Source organism: Mustela nigripes, chromosome 12 (assembly GCF_022355385.1).
Source record: "Mustela nigripes isolate SB6536 chromosome 12, MUSNIG.SB6536, whole genome shotgun sequence".
Taxonomy (NCBI): Eukaryota; Metazoa; Chordata; class Mammalia; order Carnivora; family Mustelidae; genus Mustela; species Mustela nigripes.
In genome coordinates this window covers 51,201,915-51,220,721 of record NC_081568.1, presented here as the reverse complement: position 1 = coordinate 51,220,721, position 18,807 = coordinate 51,201,915, and the positions used below count along the sequence as shown (strand labels likewise).

General features: G+C 35.5%; 1 protein-coding gene across 5 annotated transcripts in view; it reads left to right on the top strand.

Annotated features, from left to right (window-relative positions):
* The window catches only part of GABRB2 (gamma-aminobutyric acid type A receptor subunit beta2), a 239,303-nt gene that overhangs the window by 70,770 nt on the left and 149,726 nt on the right, over window positions 1–18,807 (top strand). For all 5 annotated transcript variants that reach the window (XM_059417298.1, XM_059417300.1, XM_059417296.1 and 2 more), the window contains one exon: window positions 12,834–13,054. In XM_059417298.1, the coding sequence (XP_059273281.1) occupies window positions 12,834–13,054 (221 nt within the window). The remainder of the gene's footprint in view (window positions 1–12,833; window positions 13,055–18,807) is intronic.

Below are 18,807 nucleotides of genomic sequence, written 5' to 3'. Positions count from 1 at the left end.
TTTCTTTCTTTCTTTCTTTCTTTCTTTCTTTCTTTCTTTCTTTCTTTCTTTCAAGTTGAGCATGCTTTAGTTTGCTGAAAATAGTTTTCCAATTGAATTATTTCTGAATAAGTACATTGCTACAGATTGTCCCCTATAGTTCCTCTGATTACCTTGGGCTTCTCAGTAGTAACTTATACACTCTGGCAAAACCAGAGCTATTTTAATCATTCTGCAGGGTCAGAGGGAGTTGATGCAATCATCTTTGGTGTAAAATTGAGTCTCTGTATGTCTAATCAGGAAGACAGGCATATATATACACAACTTCAGTATTCAAATCTCAGAGAATTCTGAGGGATCAACGTTTACCTTTTCCCCTTGAGAAATAACTTTTATTTGCCCACAATCGATCTAGTTTCTTTGTTCTTCTATGTAACTGTGTAGCTAGCTAGCTAGCTAGACATATAATTTCCTCCCTCACTTTTTGGAGTGGAGTAGAATAGGAAGCAATGTTGGGAAATGATGACTCAAAATCAAAACTGGCGGTAAGATCAGTGTTCTAGAGGCAGCTCATTATAGAACTAAAAACATGGGATCCATGGCCAGAGATTTCCCCTAACCAAATCATGACTTAGGAAATTATTGGCTAAGTGGCATTGGAAAAATGACTCACATCTCCATGCTTCATTTTATTTTTTCTAAGATCTTTTAAATTTATTCATTAGAGAGAGAGAGACAGAGTGAGAGAGTGCATGAGCTGGGGAGAGGGCCATGGGGGAGGGAGAAGCAGACTCCCTGCTGAGAAGGGAGCCCAAAGTGGGGCTCCATCCTAGGACCCTGGGCTCATGACATGAGCCAAGAGCAGACACTTAACCGACTGAGCCACCCAGGCAACCCTCACCTCTCCATGTTTCAAATGTGTCACCTGGAAAATGGAAATAATGAAAACAATGATGATAATAACAGCAAATGTTTATAGAAAGCTTAATCTGAGCCAAGCATTCTACTAATCACTTTCCTTGGGTGAAGTTATTTGCTAATAGGGATTATGATTTACTTTGTTTTACAGAGCATGATGTCTCAGGGAATCTAGGTAGCATGCCCCAAATCTCACAGTAGCTAGGAAGTGGTGAATCTATCCAATACATAACTTATAGGGCTGTTTTGATGATTAATAAGATAATGCATATTAAAAGTGTTAGCCTAGGGTCAGTGTTCAGTATTAAAATTGGAGAAAAAAATTTTAAAGCAATTTGAGATAAACTTACCGAGTAAGAAAAAAGACAAAATGATAGGGAAGAAATCATACATACAAAGTGTAATTTTGATGTTGATTATCTCAGGGTGAACTGAGTTCTCTACTCAGGGTGCATTCTATATTAAGATAGAGACAGAGATAACCAGTTATACTGGCTTAGTTTTGTAGCCATCCTTGGACTTAGTCCCATCATCACTGCGAAGGTTAGTCTGTAATAACACGCAAAGTGAACTAAGCAAAATAGTGGAAGAGCTCATTGTCTTGACCAGGTGTATTTTAGTTTCACATACAAGGAAATAATCAGTCACTTCTGAACTTAGATTTCCCTTATGAGTGATCTTAGGTGCAGCTCTCATGTCCCGAATGTGTCTCTAGCAATTAGTCAGAGCTGCAGCCATGTGTTTCTTCTGAAATGCTGCAATTGAACATCTGGTGTGATGGCTTCTATTAAGTGGGGGCTGAGTTTTACTCCATTACATTCTAGTTTAGGAGGTTGAGAATGTGGAAATATTGCCATGACCTATAATTGGATCACCAATTTGTGGGCTCATATGTGGAAGACAGAGAGCATTTTAAAGAGCTAGCAATGTGGAAAGGGCTTTGTGGGAATATTTGTACTTCTCTCTGAGTTCTTTCTGCTTTGGATAGATAATGTGTCCTTCAGAAATCGTCATTCTCAGCCCTGGGGACTTTGCTAGTAGAATTAGAGGAGCTATTAAAAAAAAAAAAAAAAAAAAAAAAACTAAAAAAAAAAAAAAAAAACCAACAGTAACTCTGAGGGTATTGGAAACGTGGGAAAGGGACAGAATGAAAACTCACTCTCAAATGCCTGTGGGTGGGGAGAGCAAATCCTTAGTGGATTCAGGAGTAATGATTACTAAGAGTTAAATGATCAGAATTTGAAACCCAAAAAGACAAATGAAGAAGTAGAACAAGCTTTATTTTAGTGTGTCCATGAACAAATATTTATAGGGCATCAATTATGTTGATGAGATGCTCAGGTCACTCTGGAGAAATGATGGTATGGTTTCTGACTTTGGAGAACACAGTACAGTTTAGGTAGGGAGGTTACCCCCCTCCTCTAATTAACATCACAGTGGGTAAAAGTTCAATTCAATGATGCTTAGGGTGTCACACACCACTGTATTAAAGGATTCAGAGGACAAACTTGGGTAGTGGCAGAGGGAGAAGTGGGATGCTTGGAGAATGGGTCAGATTTGGGAAGGCAGACAAGAAAGGGTGCAGGGAAAAGAATAAGCCAAGTGGAAAGCAAAGATCTGTTGGGGAGGTAGAAACGTTTAGGTGAAACAAAAAGTTCAGGAGAGTGATTAGTTCCAGAAAAATGGAGACAGAATCCTAGAATACTTAAATTCTGAAAACTCCGAAGCTCTTAATTTCTGTTGATTCATTTTGGATGAGGAAACAGAGATGCAGAGAGATGAAGCTAGTAGAACAGACCATAAAGAAGAGTTTGGAATTTACAAACAATGGAGTCTCTCTGAAAGCTTTTTGGAAAAATCCATTGACTCAAACTTGCACTGCAGTATGCTGTGTGTGATGTCTGTGTGTGTGCGTGTGTGTGTGTGTGTGTGTGTGTGTGTGTGGTGTGCCTGTGTGTGTGTGCATGCACATGTGTATTCATCTCTTCTGAGTATTAAACATTAAACAAGGAACAGACATGAAGCCTTTGCATTAATAATGAAATTTCCTAATGGTTAGTATGAGGAAAACAAAAGTTAATATCAGAGGAAGAGTCTGGGATCTCCTCTTTCAGTATTTAGGAGGAAAATTAGGGATGGACTTTCACTTCTCAATGATGATTTAGCTGTGGATTTCCCTGGGTTGGAAAAATGGTTTCCCACTTAAAGATGTTACTTCTCATGTGATTTTGAATAAAATCTTTTGATCAATACAAAGGAGTGTGTATTTTGTTAATAACAAGCCAAAAGGCTGAGAATTTTTCATTTATGACTACATTTCCTTTTCCTTTATGCTGATCTCCAAAATATGCAGAAAGCAAAGACATATTTTTAATATTAGATTCTATTTTTATAATTTAATTCAACAAGGAATTATTTATTTATACAGTTTTTGTTGTAGGTGTGATGTGATATGTGTATGTGTGTATATATATATATGTATATAAGTATACATAAATGGAATATCACTTAGTCATCAAAAATAATGAAATCTTGATATTTGCAATGATGTAGATGGAACTAAAGGGTATTATGCTAAGTTAAATAAGTCAGAGAAAGACAAATACCATAGGATTCGCTCACAGGTGAAATTTAAGAAACAAAACAGATGAATATAGGAGAAGGGAAGGAAAAATAAAACAGGATAAAAACAGAGAGAGAAACAAACTGCAAGAGAGTGTTAACTATAGGAAACAAACTGAAGGTTGATGGAAGGGTGTGGTGCGGACCTAGGGTAACTGGGTGATGGGTATTAAGGAGGGTACTTGATATAATGAACATTGGGTGTCATATGCAACTGATGAATCACTAAATTCTACCCTGAAATTAATACATGATATGTTAACTAACTTGAATTTGCATAAACCATAAAAAGAAATAATTTTATGTTTATAAAACAAAATAATATAGATTACAAAAAGAATTTAAAATCTCCTGTCATCTCATGTACAGAGATACCACTGTTACTATTTATATTTTCTTTTAGACACTTTTTCCAAATATATATATTTATATAATTCAAAATGGGATCATATTGTGCATATTGTTTTGTAGTATTCTATACACAGTTTAGATCTTTGTATATATTCCCAGGTGTTCACAAGGAAATCTGTACCATTTAACACACAAAGGTAGTTGTACCATTTATCAGAAAGTATGCATAATATTGTCTACATACACAGGACTAAGAAACATTCTTTGCTCTCTAGGAGGTGACAGCTTAAGATGTTGAGAATGCCCTTACTATTTACTTACTGTGTCTTCCTATGATATTTAATTAAGTGTTAATTTCTACCTCATATTTAAAGTCTTTTCTTTCATACAGGGATAAAAACAGAAGTTATTAATTAGGGGAATAATTTAGCATCCCAATCTTTGAATTCAATCTCTTGCATTACATTTTTTGAAAATAGAAATTCCTAAACAGGAACAATGAAAAGATTTTCTAAACATGCCCCAAACTTAAAGACTATGCCCAGAATGATAGTAAAAGTGATAAATGTGTTATGTTGAACAAACTGTCATGGAGTTTTATTGACCTGAAATTTGCATTATATTTAAATTAAATTAAAATTGCACTCATGGTTCCTAAATCACAGATTTTACTGCCTTAAAAATTATTAGCTCTGTCTTATAAAAGTTAGAAACTCAGATTCTTAGCTCAAAACCTCAATTTTGACCTAGTATAATACATTAAAGGCAAATAATAGATGATGGTATATTAGGCATAGTTGTCATTTCAGCAAGAGGTAATTAAGATAGAGCTAAAAATTTTATCATTTTTTGCAGGTTTTCCTTTAAAATTTTTATTTTTAATTTTTCTAATTATTATTATTTTTATTTTATTTTATCTTATTATGCTGTTAGTCACCACACAGTACATCATTAGTTTTTGAGGTAGTGTTCAATGATTGTTTGCATATAACACCCAGTTCTCCATGTGATAGGTGTCCTCCTGAATACCCATCACCATATGAAAGCCTAAGCAGAGAGATAGAGAGAGATCTGAAAATATCTAATTTTGGAGGCAAAACTATTATCTAGAAAATCTCAAGAAAAAAGATTAATCACCAAAGCTCAATATTTTAGCACAGAAGCAGCCGTTATTGTCAAGCTTAGAGAATTCAGTTCCAATAAGTAAAGCAAATTAAACAACCCACACACTAACAATGATGAAAATAAGCCTTAAGCCTGCTCCTTGAAAAAAATAAACTGTTATGTGTCCTTATGTCCTCAGATGGCAGAGTAAACACATGTGAAATCAGCCCCCTTCCCCACTCTCTGTGCTCCGAAACAGAAAACTAATAATAAGGACATAAAGGGGTGGGAAATGATATAATTGCATTTACATTTTTTCTCACATAAATAGTCATGCTTTGAAAGCAGAAAGGGAAAGCTCCATTGATTAGAAAGGATGAGGTGTCCAGAGAACAAAAAAGCTTATGGAAAACCATAGAGATGTTTGAAGATAGAAAGAATGCTGAAGCTTTGTAGTTGAGCAGCAAATCAGGCCCTTGTATGAATATAGACCACGAAGTGCAAGCTGCAGGCTTGAGACAGGATAAGATGTGCACCATACTTGCAGAGTGAAAGTCTGTAGCTGAGAGCAGAATCCAGAACAATTCCACTGGTTTGTGAAAGGAGGGGGTAGGCAGAATGATCCTCAAGAAGATAGTTCTCATTATTTAATAATAAAGCACATTAAATGGCTTATGTTGGTATATACTTCTTTTGGTTTGTCTTACTAATAGTTAAGCATTATCAACAGGTTGAATACATCAATTCAGGTTGAGGTGAATGAAGAGAAATCGAAATTTGGAAAACATGCAAATGATTATACTGATTATAGAAGTCAGCCTGATAATCTTACTGCTTTCATAGTTCTAAAGTGTCTACCCCAATATATTTATTTACAACAATGGAAAACATTAACTTCCTGGTGAAGAAGCCTGGCAAAGACAACCTTAATCAGCTGTTCCAGATTAATATCACAAGTAATGAGACATAATGCTTCTTTGGTGACATTCTTGCCCAAAATGTATAAACAATCTGATCATAAGCATGCATCAGACAAATTCAAACTGAGAGACATTCAACAAAATAAATGACCAGTATTCTTCGGAAGCATAAACATCATCAAACTGCCACAGACTGAAGGAGGCTAAGGGGCATAAAAACTAAGTGCCAGGTAGTATCTTGGATTGAATCCTGGAATAGTAAAAAGACCTTAGTGAACAAATGGGTTGTGTTCTAATAATGTCTATATTTACTTACTAGTATTATATTAATGTTACTACCTTGGTTTGATATGATTCTATCATTTTGCAAAATGTTACTTTTAGGGGCACCTGGGTGGCTCAGTTGGTTAAGCGACTGCCTTCAGCTCAGGTCATGATCCTGGAGGCCTGGGATGGAGTCCCACATCAGACTTCCTGCTCGGCAGGGAGTCTGCTTCTCCTGCTGACCTCTCTCCTCTCATGCTCGTTCTCTGTCTCTCAATTTCAAAAAAATAAATAAAATCATTAAAAAAAATTGGAGGGGTGCCTGGGTGGCTCAGTGGATTAAGACTTTGCCTTCAGCTCAGGTCATGATCTCAGGGTCCTGGGATCGAGCCCCACATTGGGCTCTCTGCTGGGCAGGGAGCCTGCTTCTCCCTCTCTGCCTGCCTCTTTGTCTAGTTGTGATCTCTCTCTCTGTCAAATAAGTAAATAAAATCTTTTTTTTAAAAATGTTACTTTTAGAGGAAGCTATGTGAAACTCTGTACTAGCATGTTTCCAAATACAAAGTCAAGATAAATATAGAAAGAAATATAGAAAGAAAGAAAAAATAGAAAAGTAAGAATGTTTTATCTGTATCTATGCCTATATCATTTACCTATATCTCTATCTATATCTATCTTGAAATATCCAATAGTAGGTGGTGAGCACTCAAGCAGAAAAATGTTCAGAGAGCATGAATAGGCAATTTGTAAAATAATGAACTTTAAAACAATTAAGAAATACACACACAAATTATTTCATACTATACATACTATAGTATTTCATATATATATATTTCATATATACTATATATAGTATTTATATTATATTTATATTATATACTATACATAGTATATTCATACTATACTATATAGTATTTCATACTATACATATATATTCTGTTCATTCTATTCTATTCTATTCATTCATTCTATTCATATACATTCTATTCATACTATAGAATTTCATACTATACATTTTCTAGAAGAGTAAGCCAAAGAAACAGTAAAAGTTTGAATCTTGGTTATTAGAAAACAAATTACAAAGACAGCAAAAAACAAATATGAGATAGATATTTAGAAGATTTTTAAGTGATAGCACACTTTGCATTTGAATGCAAAATCAGTAAAATGTTACTTAGAATGGAATTATTTTATCGCTAGAAACAGCCTTAGGGGCTGCTTAGTCAAGCTCCCTCGTACCAATGAGGAATTGTTGAGTTTAGTGGGAGTCTTTTCAGCCCATCCTGATGGAGCTGTTTGTCCCTAGTATGCACAGAGGAGACTTATTTTGTAGCATTAGTCTGCTTTTTCCCCACAGATGTCAAAGCAGTTTTGTTTACCCTAATTTCTAAGTTAATTAACTTTAGCTGTTCTTCTGAGTTGAAAGCAGATGCAGAAATATGAAAGGATACACCCAAGGTCGCAACAGAGGAAAAGATCTAGGATATCAATGAACCTGTGTGTGTCTGACCCTACAGAGTATGTTTTTTTTTTTTTTTTAAAGCAGTTTTAAATTTTTTAAAAAAGTTACTTACATAAAAGCACACTCATTCTGGTATATAGTTCCATGAGTTTTGACAAATGCCTAGTCATGTAGCTGCCACTGCAATTAGAATGCAGGACAATTCTGTTACCCCAAATCATTCCCTCATTCTGGCCTTTTGCAGTCAACCTTTCCCCCATCTGGAATCCCAGGGAACTATTAATCTGCTCTTTGCCCCTATACTTTTACCTTTTACAGAATGTTGTATAAATGGAGCCATTTAATATATATCCTTTAATTAATATTCTGTATTTGAAAAATATCGATAATGTGGCATATATCAAGAGTTTGTTCTTTCTTGTTGCTGAGTAGTATTCTATTTCATGGGTGTAGCAGTTTGTTTATCTCTTCATCTGCTGAAGATCATGCATCCAGATGGCCTCCAGTTCTGGTGATTAATATAAAGCTGCTGTAAATTTTTGCATGCTGGAGTAAGATTATTAGGTCATTTGTCAAATGTATGTTAACTTTATAAGAAACTGTCCAACTGTTTTCTAAATGGCTGATAATTTAGATTCCTACCTGCAACAGAATCGATTTTCAGTTGTTCTGCATCCTCATCAACACTTGGATTTGTCAGCTGTTTTTTGATGTTTTTATTTTAGATTTTTTTTTTCTTTTTAGGAGGGAGAGGGGGCTAGGATAGAGGGAGAAAGAGAATCTTAAGGGAGTTCCATGCCCAGGGCAGAGCCCGACACCAGGCTCAATTCACAGCCCTGAGATCATGAACTGAGCTGAAATCAAGAGTCGAATGCTTAACTGATTAGCTTTTCTAATGGGTGTGTTATAGGATCTCATTGTAGTTTTTAATTTGATTTTCCATGATGACTGATGATGTTTTGCATCATGTCATGTGCCTTTTTATCATTTGCGTTTCTTCATTGGTAAAGTTTTCACATTTTTGGCTATTTTTTTATGGGGTTGTTTGTTGAGTTTTGAGAATTCTTTATACATTTATATATTCTGAATATCTATCCATTGTCAGATACGCGATGGCAAACATTTTCTCCCAGTCTGTGGTTTGTCTTTTTTCCTCTCCTAATAGAGTTTTCCATGGAGCATAAGTTTTGAATTTTGTTGAGGTCCAGTTTATCAGCACTTTGTTTTGTTATTTGTGTTTGTCGGCTTATATCAAAGTCTTTGCCCAACTCAAACTCAAGGAGAATTTCTTATGTTTTCTTCTCATAGTTTTATAGTTTTACATTTCTCATAGTTTTATAGTATTACATTTAGTAGTATTATATTAGTATAGTATTACATTAGTAGTATTACATTTATAGTATTACATTACATATAGTTTTACATTTCTCATAGTTTTATAGTATTATATTTATATTGGAGTCTATGTATTGGAATTAATTTTTGTGTAAGGTATAAAGTATGGGTGAGTTTCTTACATATTTATTTACATATGGATGTTCCTGTTGATCAGGACTATTTGTTAAAAAAAATTATGCTCTCTGTAATTTATTGCCTTTGCATCCTTGTAAGAAATCATTGAGCATATTTGTGTGGGTTTGTTTTTAGATTCTTTTATTGTTAGATACAGCTTAATAGTGAGTCTTGAGGGCGCCTGGGTGGCTCAGTGGGTTAAGCCGCTGCCTTCGGCTCAGGTCATGTTCTCAGGGTCCTGGGATCGAGCCCCACATCGGGCTATCTGCTGGGCGGGAAGCCTGCTTCTGCCTCTCTCTCTGCCTGCCTCTCTGCCTACTTGTGATCTCTCTCTGTCAAATAAATAAATAAATAAAATCTTTAAAAAAAAAAAATAGTGAGTCTTGAAATCAAATAGAGTCCTCCAACTTTGCTCTTTTCTTTCAAAATTGTTTTGTCTAATCTCATTTATTTTTGCTTTTAATATAAATTTAACATAAATTTTAGAATCAACTACTGCATATCTAAAAAAAATCCTGCTTTTATATTGATTAAGATTCGATTTAATCTATAGATCAGTTTGGGGAGATTGACATCTTAACAATATTTTTCCGATCCAGGAACATGGTATATCTCTCCGTTTATTTGCTTTGGGCTTTGTGTGTTATGTGTTTAATGAGATAAAATAGGGAGAAAAAAATAAAAGAAACAAGAAACTCAGCAATGGGAAGGTCTTTCTTCACATTTTGATTCCCTCTCCAATCTACATACTGTTCTTACTTTGCATAGCCTTACGTAGGTTTTTTCCTTTTTTCTTTTTTTTTTTTCCTAATTATTTCCAGGATATTTAGTTGTAATTAGTGAGAGAGATAGCCTGTAGTGGGTTTACTGCATCTTTTTCAACATTCAAAGTCAAATGGTTTTAGTTATGGTTATCTAAGTCCTTCTTGTATGGTGATGCCCTAGATTGAGAAGCATCCAGAAGTGGTTTATTTGTTTCTGTTTTTGCTTTTCCAGTTGAATAAACCAATTGTGAAACAACTTTCAAAAGATGGGGTTGTTAATTGTAAAAGATACACTTTTTCATGTGAATGTTCAAAGGATTTATCTTGGGTGGATAGAGGCTTGGGGGAGAGGATGGAACACAGAACCACTCTTTCTTCTCAAGTCCAGTAATATTTATTTAGACTTGGGAGTTTATTTCACTCTTGACAGTGTCATTGATGAGTCATTTAAAAATAAATAAAGTGTTTGAAACGTGGGGGGTTTGGGAGGTAGGAAAGGAATAAATGAAACAAGATGGGATTGGGAAGAAGAAAAACCATAAAAGACTCTTAATCTCACAAAACAAACTGAGGGTTGCTGGGGGGAGGGGTTATGGATATTGGGGAGGGTATGTGCTATGGTGAGTGCTGTGAAGTGTGTAAACCTGATGATTCACAGACCTGTACCCCTGGGGCTAATAAGATATTATATGTTAATAAAAAATAAAAATAAATCAATAAAGTGAAAATTGGTGTGATAGCAGACTTACTAGGGTCTGTCTGGGTGCATTTCTTAGCAGGCTTTGTCTTGCTGACAAATAACGGGAATTAGCGTATGGTACTGGTTATTATAGTGGTGCCATTTACTTAACCCCAAAGAGAATACAGTTTCTGTGTCCAAACACATCTCAGCTGACTGATAAACCCCAGCACCTTCCAAGCAGTATTATCTTCCCTAAATCTTAACAGGGTTTATGATCAAAGAAGCATAAATAACTTTGTCTTCTAATAGAGATAAAAATCAAATTTTCATTTTATCTCCAAGAATTGAAAATTACAAAATGTGTTCTCTTAAGTTCCATATAAATTGCCTATTTGTTTATGTCCTACTTTTTAGAGTATAACATAGACTCATGCAAAAAATGTATCTGGTCCTTTTCCTGTTTTTAAATTATAAGTCTAAAAGGTTGTTTTTACTGTAAATCAAGCTGTTTTTCTAGAGATCCTCACAATATTTTCTTATGAAAGCTGAGTATTACAGAGCACTTCAAAGCATTAACTAAACTGATCCACTAAAAGAAATTTTACCCACCATTATTTGATATAACTTGAGGATATTAATGAATAGAGCTTTTGTTAGACTAGAGCTTTGATTCTATACCTCTCATTCAGAAGTCAGCCCTACCCTGACTTCTGAATGAGATCAAAGTTTGTATGTTTATGAAACAAATGAAAATATTTAATATTTTTGCAGAAGGGTTTTACTTTTCCCATTAAAACTATTCAATGTTATTAGCAGGTAATATATTACAAGTTATATTTTAAAATTACATAACCAAATTAGCATGTATAAATCTCAGTAAGGGTTGGAAAAACTTATGGACTTCACAGAGATTGAGTTGTGTATCTTATCTACAAAAGTGTACAGATACATGCAGAAATCCAGTAGGTGTACCTTATTGGATACCCGTTCATTCACTCATTCATTCACTGTTTGTGCCCTAGGACTGTGCTAGCTCTCAAGAGGTAGAGATGATTAATACATGATTCTGGTTTTTTCAAAAGCCCTCAAGTAGAGCATTGTGAACTGATTTCAAAATAGAATGGTAATTATCTTTTGAAATGATATTTGGTCTTTCATTAAGTCATTCAAATGAGGGTGAGAACAATTACATTGTACCCACAGGCCTCTAATGGATCAAACATGTCATAATATATATATATATATGTAAATGCTTTATTCATAATATATAGCTTTTTGTAGTTTACAAATTGCATTTGAGTTATACATTTGTCAACAATCTTCTGCTTAGATCAAGTATGTATTAAAAGTCCCATTTATAGTTAATGGAACTTAAGCAAAAGAATTTGTAAAAATTTACATGCTAGAAACAATTGAGAAATGCTGAATCTGGGACTTCAAGGCCAGTGCTCACTTTATAACAACTCATTATTTCTCAAAAGCTAAGAGCCTCCTGATGATTCAGAATCCTGGGATTAAAATTCTCATGAAATACTGACTAGGCTAATATTATTTAGCCAAGAAGCTACATAAGTCTCAGTGTAAATGCCACCTCTCCTGGGAAATCCTCCTTGATTAGACTGGTTAGGATTTTCTTTGACAAACTCTTACAATTATTACTATAACAAATTAACCACTTTTTTAAAAAGATTTTACTTATTTACTTGAAAGACAGAGATCACAAGTAGGCAGAGAGTCAGGCAGAGAGAGAGAGAGAGAGAGAGAGAGGAGGAGGAAGCAGGCTCCCTGCTGAGCAGAGAGGCCAACAACTCGGGGCTTGATCCCAGGACCCTGAGATCATGACCTGAGCTGAAGGCAAAGGCTTTAACCCACTGAGCCACCCAGGTGCCCCAATTAACCACTTTTTTACAATTGTATTTGTATCCCATCTAAAACAATTCCACGTTCCCCACTTTGGGAAAATTTAGTTAATTCACTAGTTATTCCTTACCATCTTTCTTCCTGGGTACTATATAATAAATTTTACAGGGATATACTCTCCTCATTTCCATATTTACAGTGCTGGCCATAGTGCCTGACAGGCTCACATACTGGGTGTTCAGTTAGAAAGGGTTTAATAAATTAATATTTGCCTATATGTGAATAGTATGTTTCTAGTGTGTGGTTGTATATATTTCTTTTCTTATGAATAATAAGATGTTTGCCTATCTCCCAAGTTTGTGTACAAAATAACCATTTTCTTTTCACATTCACAGGATTATACCTTGACAATGTATTTCCAGCAAGCCTGGAGAGATAAGAGACTGTCCTATAATGTAATACCTTTAAACTTGACTCTGGACAACAGAGTGGCAGACCAGCTCTGGGTACCGGATACCTACTTCCTAAATGATAAGAAGTCATTTGTACACGGAGTGACTGTCAAGAACCGCATGATCCGCCTGCATCCAGATGGGACGGTTCTTTATGGCCTCAGGTTTGTAGCGTCCATTTCAAAATTGAGTTTTTCCTGAATGAAATAGCTATTGATTTTTATTGGAGGACAATATTGTGCTGTGTTCCTTATTCTTCCCTCAATTCTATCATAAGCAGTTAAATCTCCTATCCAGTGGACATCTGAGAGCTTAGGGGAGCATGTTTACAAAGGGACTTAGCCCTAGCTAAGAATAGGTTTTTCTGAATTATTTTCTAATATCAGCTGCTGATCCTAAAGCTGCTTTCTTTAAGGAGCAAGGATAAGCCATCAAAAGAGCCAAGAAATAGGGCTTCCTTAAAAGGGAAAAAAATTTTTGGATGCTGAATAGTTGTTTGAGTATGGCAGATGCTCTGCTTCATAAACTGCTTGTAAGCTGCAGGAATTGGGTCTGGTCCTCTAATGACAGGAAGGCTTTTTTGCCTTCTTACCCTCCAAGGAGCAATCAGACTTGGAAATAAATAAAATCATTATCCCACATTTATTAATAATAAATTTATACTATTCAATGTACTTTTATGTCTGAAAGTAATTGTGATGCTCTGCTGTTAAGGTGAGGCTGAATTGTAAAATAAGACAGCTGCTTCTTTTAAAGTTTATTTTGTAGTAGAAGCAATAGCTGGTTTCCTGAAAGAAAACAGAGAAAAAAGATAGTTATCTTACTCTGAAAAATTACATTATTACAATATAAAGGATTCCTCTGTGTTATCAGGAAGAAACTCTAAACTCTGAAACATTCAAATGTCTCTGATCAATTCTGTTTTGCACACATGTGTGCTTACCTTATCATTATAATGATGGTAGTAACAATATTCATTTTTTAGGGGTTAGGGGTCAGATATTGAGTTAAATGCTTTCCATGCATTGTTATAGTTGATCCTTAAAACAACTTCATATGTTACAAATGGCTATAATCTTTATTTTTAAATGCAGAAACTAAGGCTCACATCTAAAATCACAAAGCAAGTTAGCTACAAAGATGAGATTTGAATTCAGATCCGAGTTCAGAGCCACAGCTCTTAACCACTACACTGGGACGCTCCTCACTTCCACATATTTCTTGTCTGTCATGTCTTGTTTTCATTGTCTGATATATTGTGTGTCTGACTGGCACATTGTCTTGAGTGCTTATGAACCAGCTTTTTGGTTGATCGTATTTTTAGAGAAAGTGGCATTTGGCTACCAAGGGAAAGTTGGTGAGGGTGAGGCATGGAGAAGGCACGTGTGTCCTCTGTCAGCCACTGGAGGTAAGCAGATGGATTGGATAGGGGCAGGGCTCACATGCATGTCTTAGAAAAAAAGAGAAACAGCAGAGAGAGAAATTGGCAATGTCGGCAAAGATCCCACCAAAGTGGAGAACTTTGAAAGCACTAATGGAAAGAATTGTGTTAAGGATACATCGTACTAAACTTACCACTTGGAATGAACTATAAAACATTTAGAATCACAAAGACCTTGATGAGAGTGTGACCATGCAGGCTGTGGGGGAGATGGGGGTTCAAAAGAAGCTATAGGTCACACTTTTTTAAGAGCTAAGCACAGAGAATGGTTAGAATCCCGAAGAAGGCAGAAGGAGGCATAGAAGTAATACCCACTCGGCAATGAATGAGGAGGAGGACTGGCAAGTGGCAAGTTTTGGCTAAACACCAGACCCAGTGCTGGAGGCATTTGCTTAGCAAATAGCTTAATCAGCACAGCAGTCATGCAGAAATTACCCTGAGCTCTTCCCATTTCCGTGGAACACCCACCTTGAAAGCAGAGAACAAGCTGTATTCTCCTTGGTAGACCCAGGTCTGGCAAGGCACCTACACCATAAATATGCTCAATAAAGGTGGTAATTCTGAATACATATATGCAAAGTTGAATGGATGGGAAAATCAACAATCAGGATGTTTTTGGAATTGAAAGGAAAAGAAAGGACCAGTATAGATGAAAAATATGGCTTCTTTATGTCATTATATAATCAGACAAAAACATCGATGACTGCTCATTCTTTTTATTTATTTATTTATTTATTTATTTTGCTCATTTTTATTTTAAGCCTCACTATATGACACTGCTGTAACTAAAACTCACAATAGGAAATAAAGGATTTAAACACTTCTGACATGTAGGAAATTAACACTACTAGACAGAGAAGGCACATGAATTATAATCAGTCTATCAGTTGTATTGTTAATTCTGACTCTGAAATTGATAACAAGGTTTTTCAGGAAATTTATAAGTATCCTTTTCCAGTTTTTACTAATCATAGAATGTTTTTTTCATTGCTAGAAATTCAATGCAGACCACATATTCTCTTCTCGACTCCAGGAGGTTCATTTGCAATATGCAAATAAAAGGAATGTAATTAGAATTACCATTGCTAGGGTTGACATCACTCACTCTCTTTTCCTACTTACCCTTAAACTCCTCTCCCATTGATATCCACACATATTGGCAGGGACAAGGGGGCCAGAGAAGAGAGCATTCAGAGGGTCTGAGTAAGCTTCTTTTGTAGGGTTTACTTTAGTGAAATGTTTAGGTATTAAAACATAAGAAGGAGAAAGTAATATGCATTTTTAATGCCTGTTTACTTTTTCTTTTTGTTTTAGAAAGGGAGAAGGGGGGTATGGCCCGAAGGAGAAGGAGAGAGAGAATCTTAAGCAGGCTAGATGCCTCGTGTAAAGCCCAACGCAGGGCTCGGTCTCAAAACCTTGAAATCATGACCTAAGCCAAAATCAAGAATCAAACCCTTAGCCTACTGAGCCACCCAGGCACACCAATGCTTGTTTAATTTTGTCATTGGTATATAGGTGTTCATTGTGCTGCTCTTTCAATTTATCTGTAGGTTTAGAAATTTTTATGATAAAATTGAAAGAGGAAAAATGCTATGTTTCAGAGACCTAGGGATGTCTGATTCTAATATCCAGGAAATATCATTCAAGATTTAAGAGTCTGTAGCCAAGAAAAGATCTTTCTAATCTCTTAGAGGTGAAGAATCTTCTATACAGGACATCTACTTTCAGGAGCTATGTCTGAAAAGGAGGTCACCTCATCTCAAAGGGTGTGTGGCTCACAGCCTGGGGCCCATGACCATAGACAACCAGGCTAAGTCATAACCCAGGAAGGAGTGGTCAGAGCCCTTCAGTTACAATCTTCATAACCTCTTTATGAAATCAGTTGTCCTCCTGCATGAGTGTCCCTTTGTGTCTGACTGTACACAGCAGGAGCTCTGAGTACACTTACGCTGATATATTGTGTTTGGAAAGCAGGAGTTTTGAGGATAGCAGCATAGCGGCTCCTCAGCAAGCTTGCATTAAGGCATAAAGGCTTTGAGGAGCTCAGGAAATGGAGATTGAGATTCAGAAACATGGAAAATTTTTTAGGTGCTACTGTTATGGGTAGGTTTTAATGGTTTTCATTCTGATTGGCTTTTTGTTTCCCCATCACCAAAAGCACAAATTAGCAGCTTACTCTCCATTATCCCAGTGCTCCTCTGGTTGCTAACTGTATTAGAGGTTCAGAGAACAAAGTTTTAATGTTGTTCAGATACATAAATGGACACAAGTACTCAATGAAACTAATTTCCTTAACAAACCATAATGGTAATGAAATTGAGGTTTTAGTTTTGACTTTTGTAACAAACTTCTTTTTGAACCTTGTGTCTTATCCAGGTTTTAATTTCCTTGTATATAAAACAGAGGGGTAAATTAGATGATGCCAATGTTGTTACAACCCAGTCATCCTCTGAATCAATAATTAATGAATCTAAAAGACCATATAATCTAACATCAGTCTAGAAAATTAAATTATATATTTGGAGTAGCATAGTAACTGGTGTTCAGTGTTACTATTTAACGAATAAATGAATGTGGGGTATTTGAAGACAGGCAAAGGGAAGGCTTCATATATTAAGATGGCCATTTTATATTGTAGAATTTTACTTCAGTTATCTTTTCACAATTCAGCTAAGTAAGACACTAGGTTCGTTGTGTAGAGCCAGAAGAGTGAGCAAGTGGATTAAAGAGAACGCGAAACATCCAACCCAGGGTTGTCTAGAGTGAAAAAGGGAACAACGAAAGAAAATGTATACTGGAGTCGATGGACTCAAGCCATTGCATTTGACAGCACACAATCTGGAGCAAGAAAAATGGATGCCTGGCTGGCTTGAGACCCAGGTGGCATGACCACCTGTAAATCTGCCTGTAGCCCCCGCCCAGGGCCTTGCTTGTGGCATGCACATAGTAATTATTTAATCCAGTATTGTGCGATTTCTCAAAAAGACTTTGCTTTTCCTCGTGTTTCATTGTATGTCTATTTTCTCAACGTATTTATAAGATCTGTGGGATACAGGGACACCTGGGTGGCTCAGTCGGTTAAGCGTCTGCCTTCCGCTTGAATCATGATCCCAGGGTGCTGGGATGGAGTCTCACTCACATCAGGCTCCTTGCTCAGCAGGGGAGTCTGTTTCTCGCTCTACCTGCCACTCCCCCACTGCTTGTACTCTCGCTTGCTCTCTCCCTGTCAAATACATAAATAATACCTTAAAAAAAATCTATGGGATACAGGAATAATAAACCAAAGATATGAATAATGCCTTTTTGAAACTCAAATTCATAGTTTGCGGCTAAAGAATAATGAAATCTTTGAATATAGATTCTCACCTTCATTCTTGACTGGTTGATAGCTCAATTACACCAATTTGATCGTAAAATCAAATACCTCTTGTCTTTAACAATGTTATTTAGGGATTTCTGTCAGGAGATATAGCTGGAGGAAGAAGAATACTTTCTCAGGAGTAACCCAGCTGGATAATTGGTGACAAAAGACTTTCCAGTTGACGAGGCGGAAGAATTCCTAGCAATTTACAAAGGAAATATTTCAAACAGATGAACTATATAATACTCACAAATAAGATTGGCCCAATCAAATCGTTTTCAGAACACTTCAAGGGAAAATGGCATAGAAAATGTAAGACTTTTGTTAATGAATCCAGTTAAAGCCCTCACAGATAAAAATCAGGTTTAATCTGATATTGAAATTATAAAGAATGTTATATAGATAAAATTTAGACTGTTATTTACTTGAAATAAGAGATATTTGTTAGATTTTAAAAGTAAATGAATATTGACAGTGGGCATAAAATTAGGAGGCCTTGTCTTACAATTAATTATTCTTATAATTACTTATTTAAGTGATTTCTAATTTTTTTTCTAGCTCCGCAAATCTCATAATCCTATGGTTTTGCTAATGTATGGCACATAATTTTTAAGCATATCCACTCCCATCTCATTATGCATACAGCAGTACTTAACATGATATTTCAGTTAATTTCAGTTTTTTAGCAGCTGCAGTTATCTCTTTGAAAAAGACTGATTAAGAAAACAAAAAAAATTATTACATTTTGGTACACAAGAAAACCTGAATTATCAAATGATAACATCTTTTTTTAATATAACAATGTACATTTTGTTAACATTTAGAATCTGAATCTAAATTGGGCTTCATATTATTTATATCATAAGCATTTTATCACATATTAAAAACTCTTTTACAAACATAATTAAGACAAAACACTTTTCCTATCAGGAGATGATGTACATTTATTATTAAAAACTTAGAAAATGCTGTTATGAACATAAAATTACCCTTAATTGTACCACCCAGAGATAACTATTACCTATACCTTGCTTTATAGTCTTCCAGATACTTTTCTAGTAAAAAAGCATATAGGAAGTGTTTTTTATAAAAGCAGGTTTACATTATACATACCA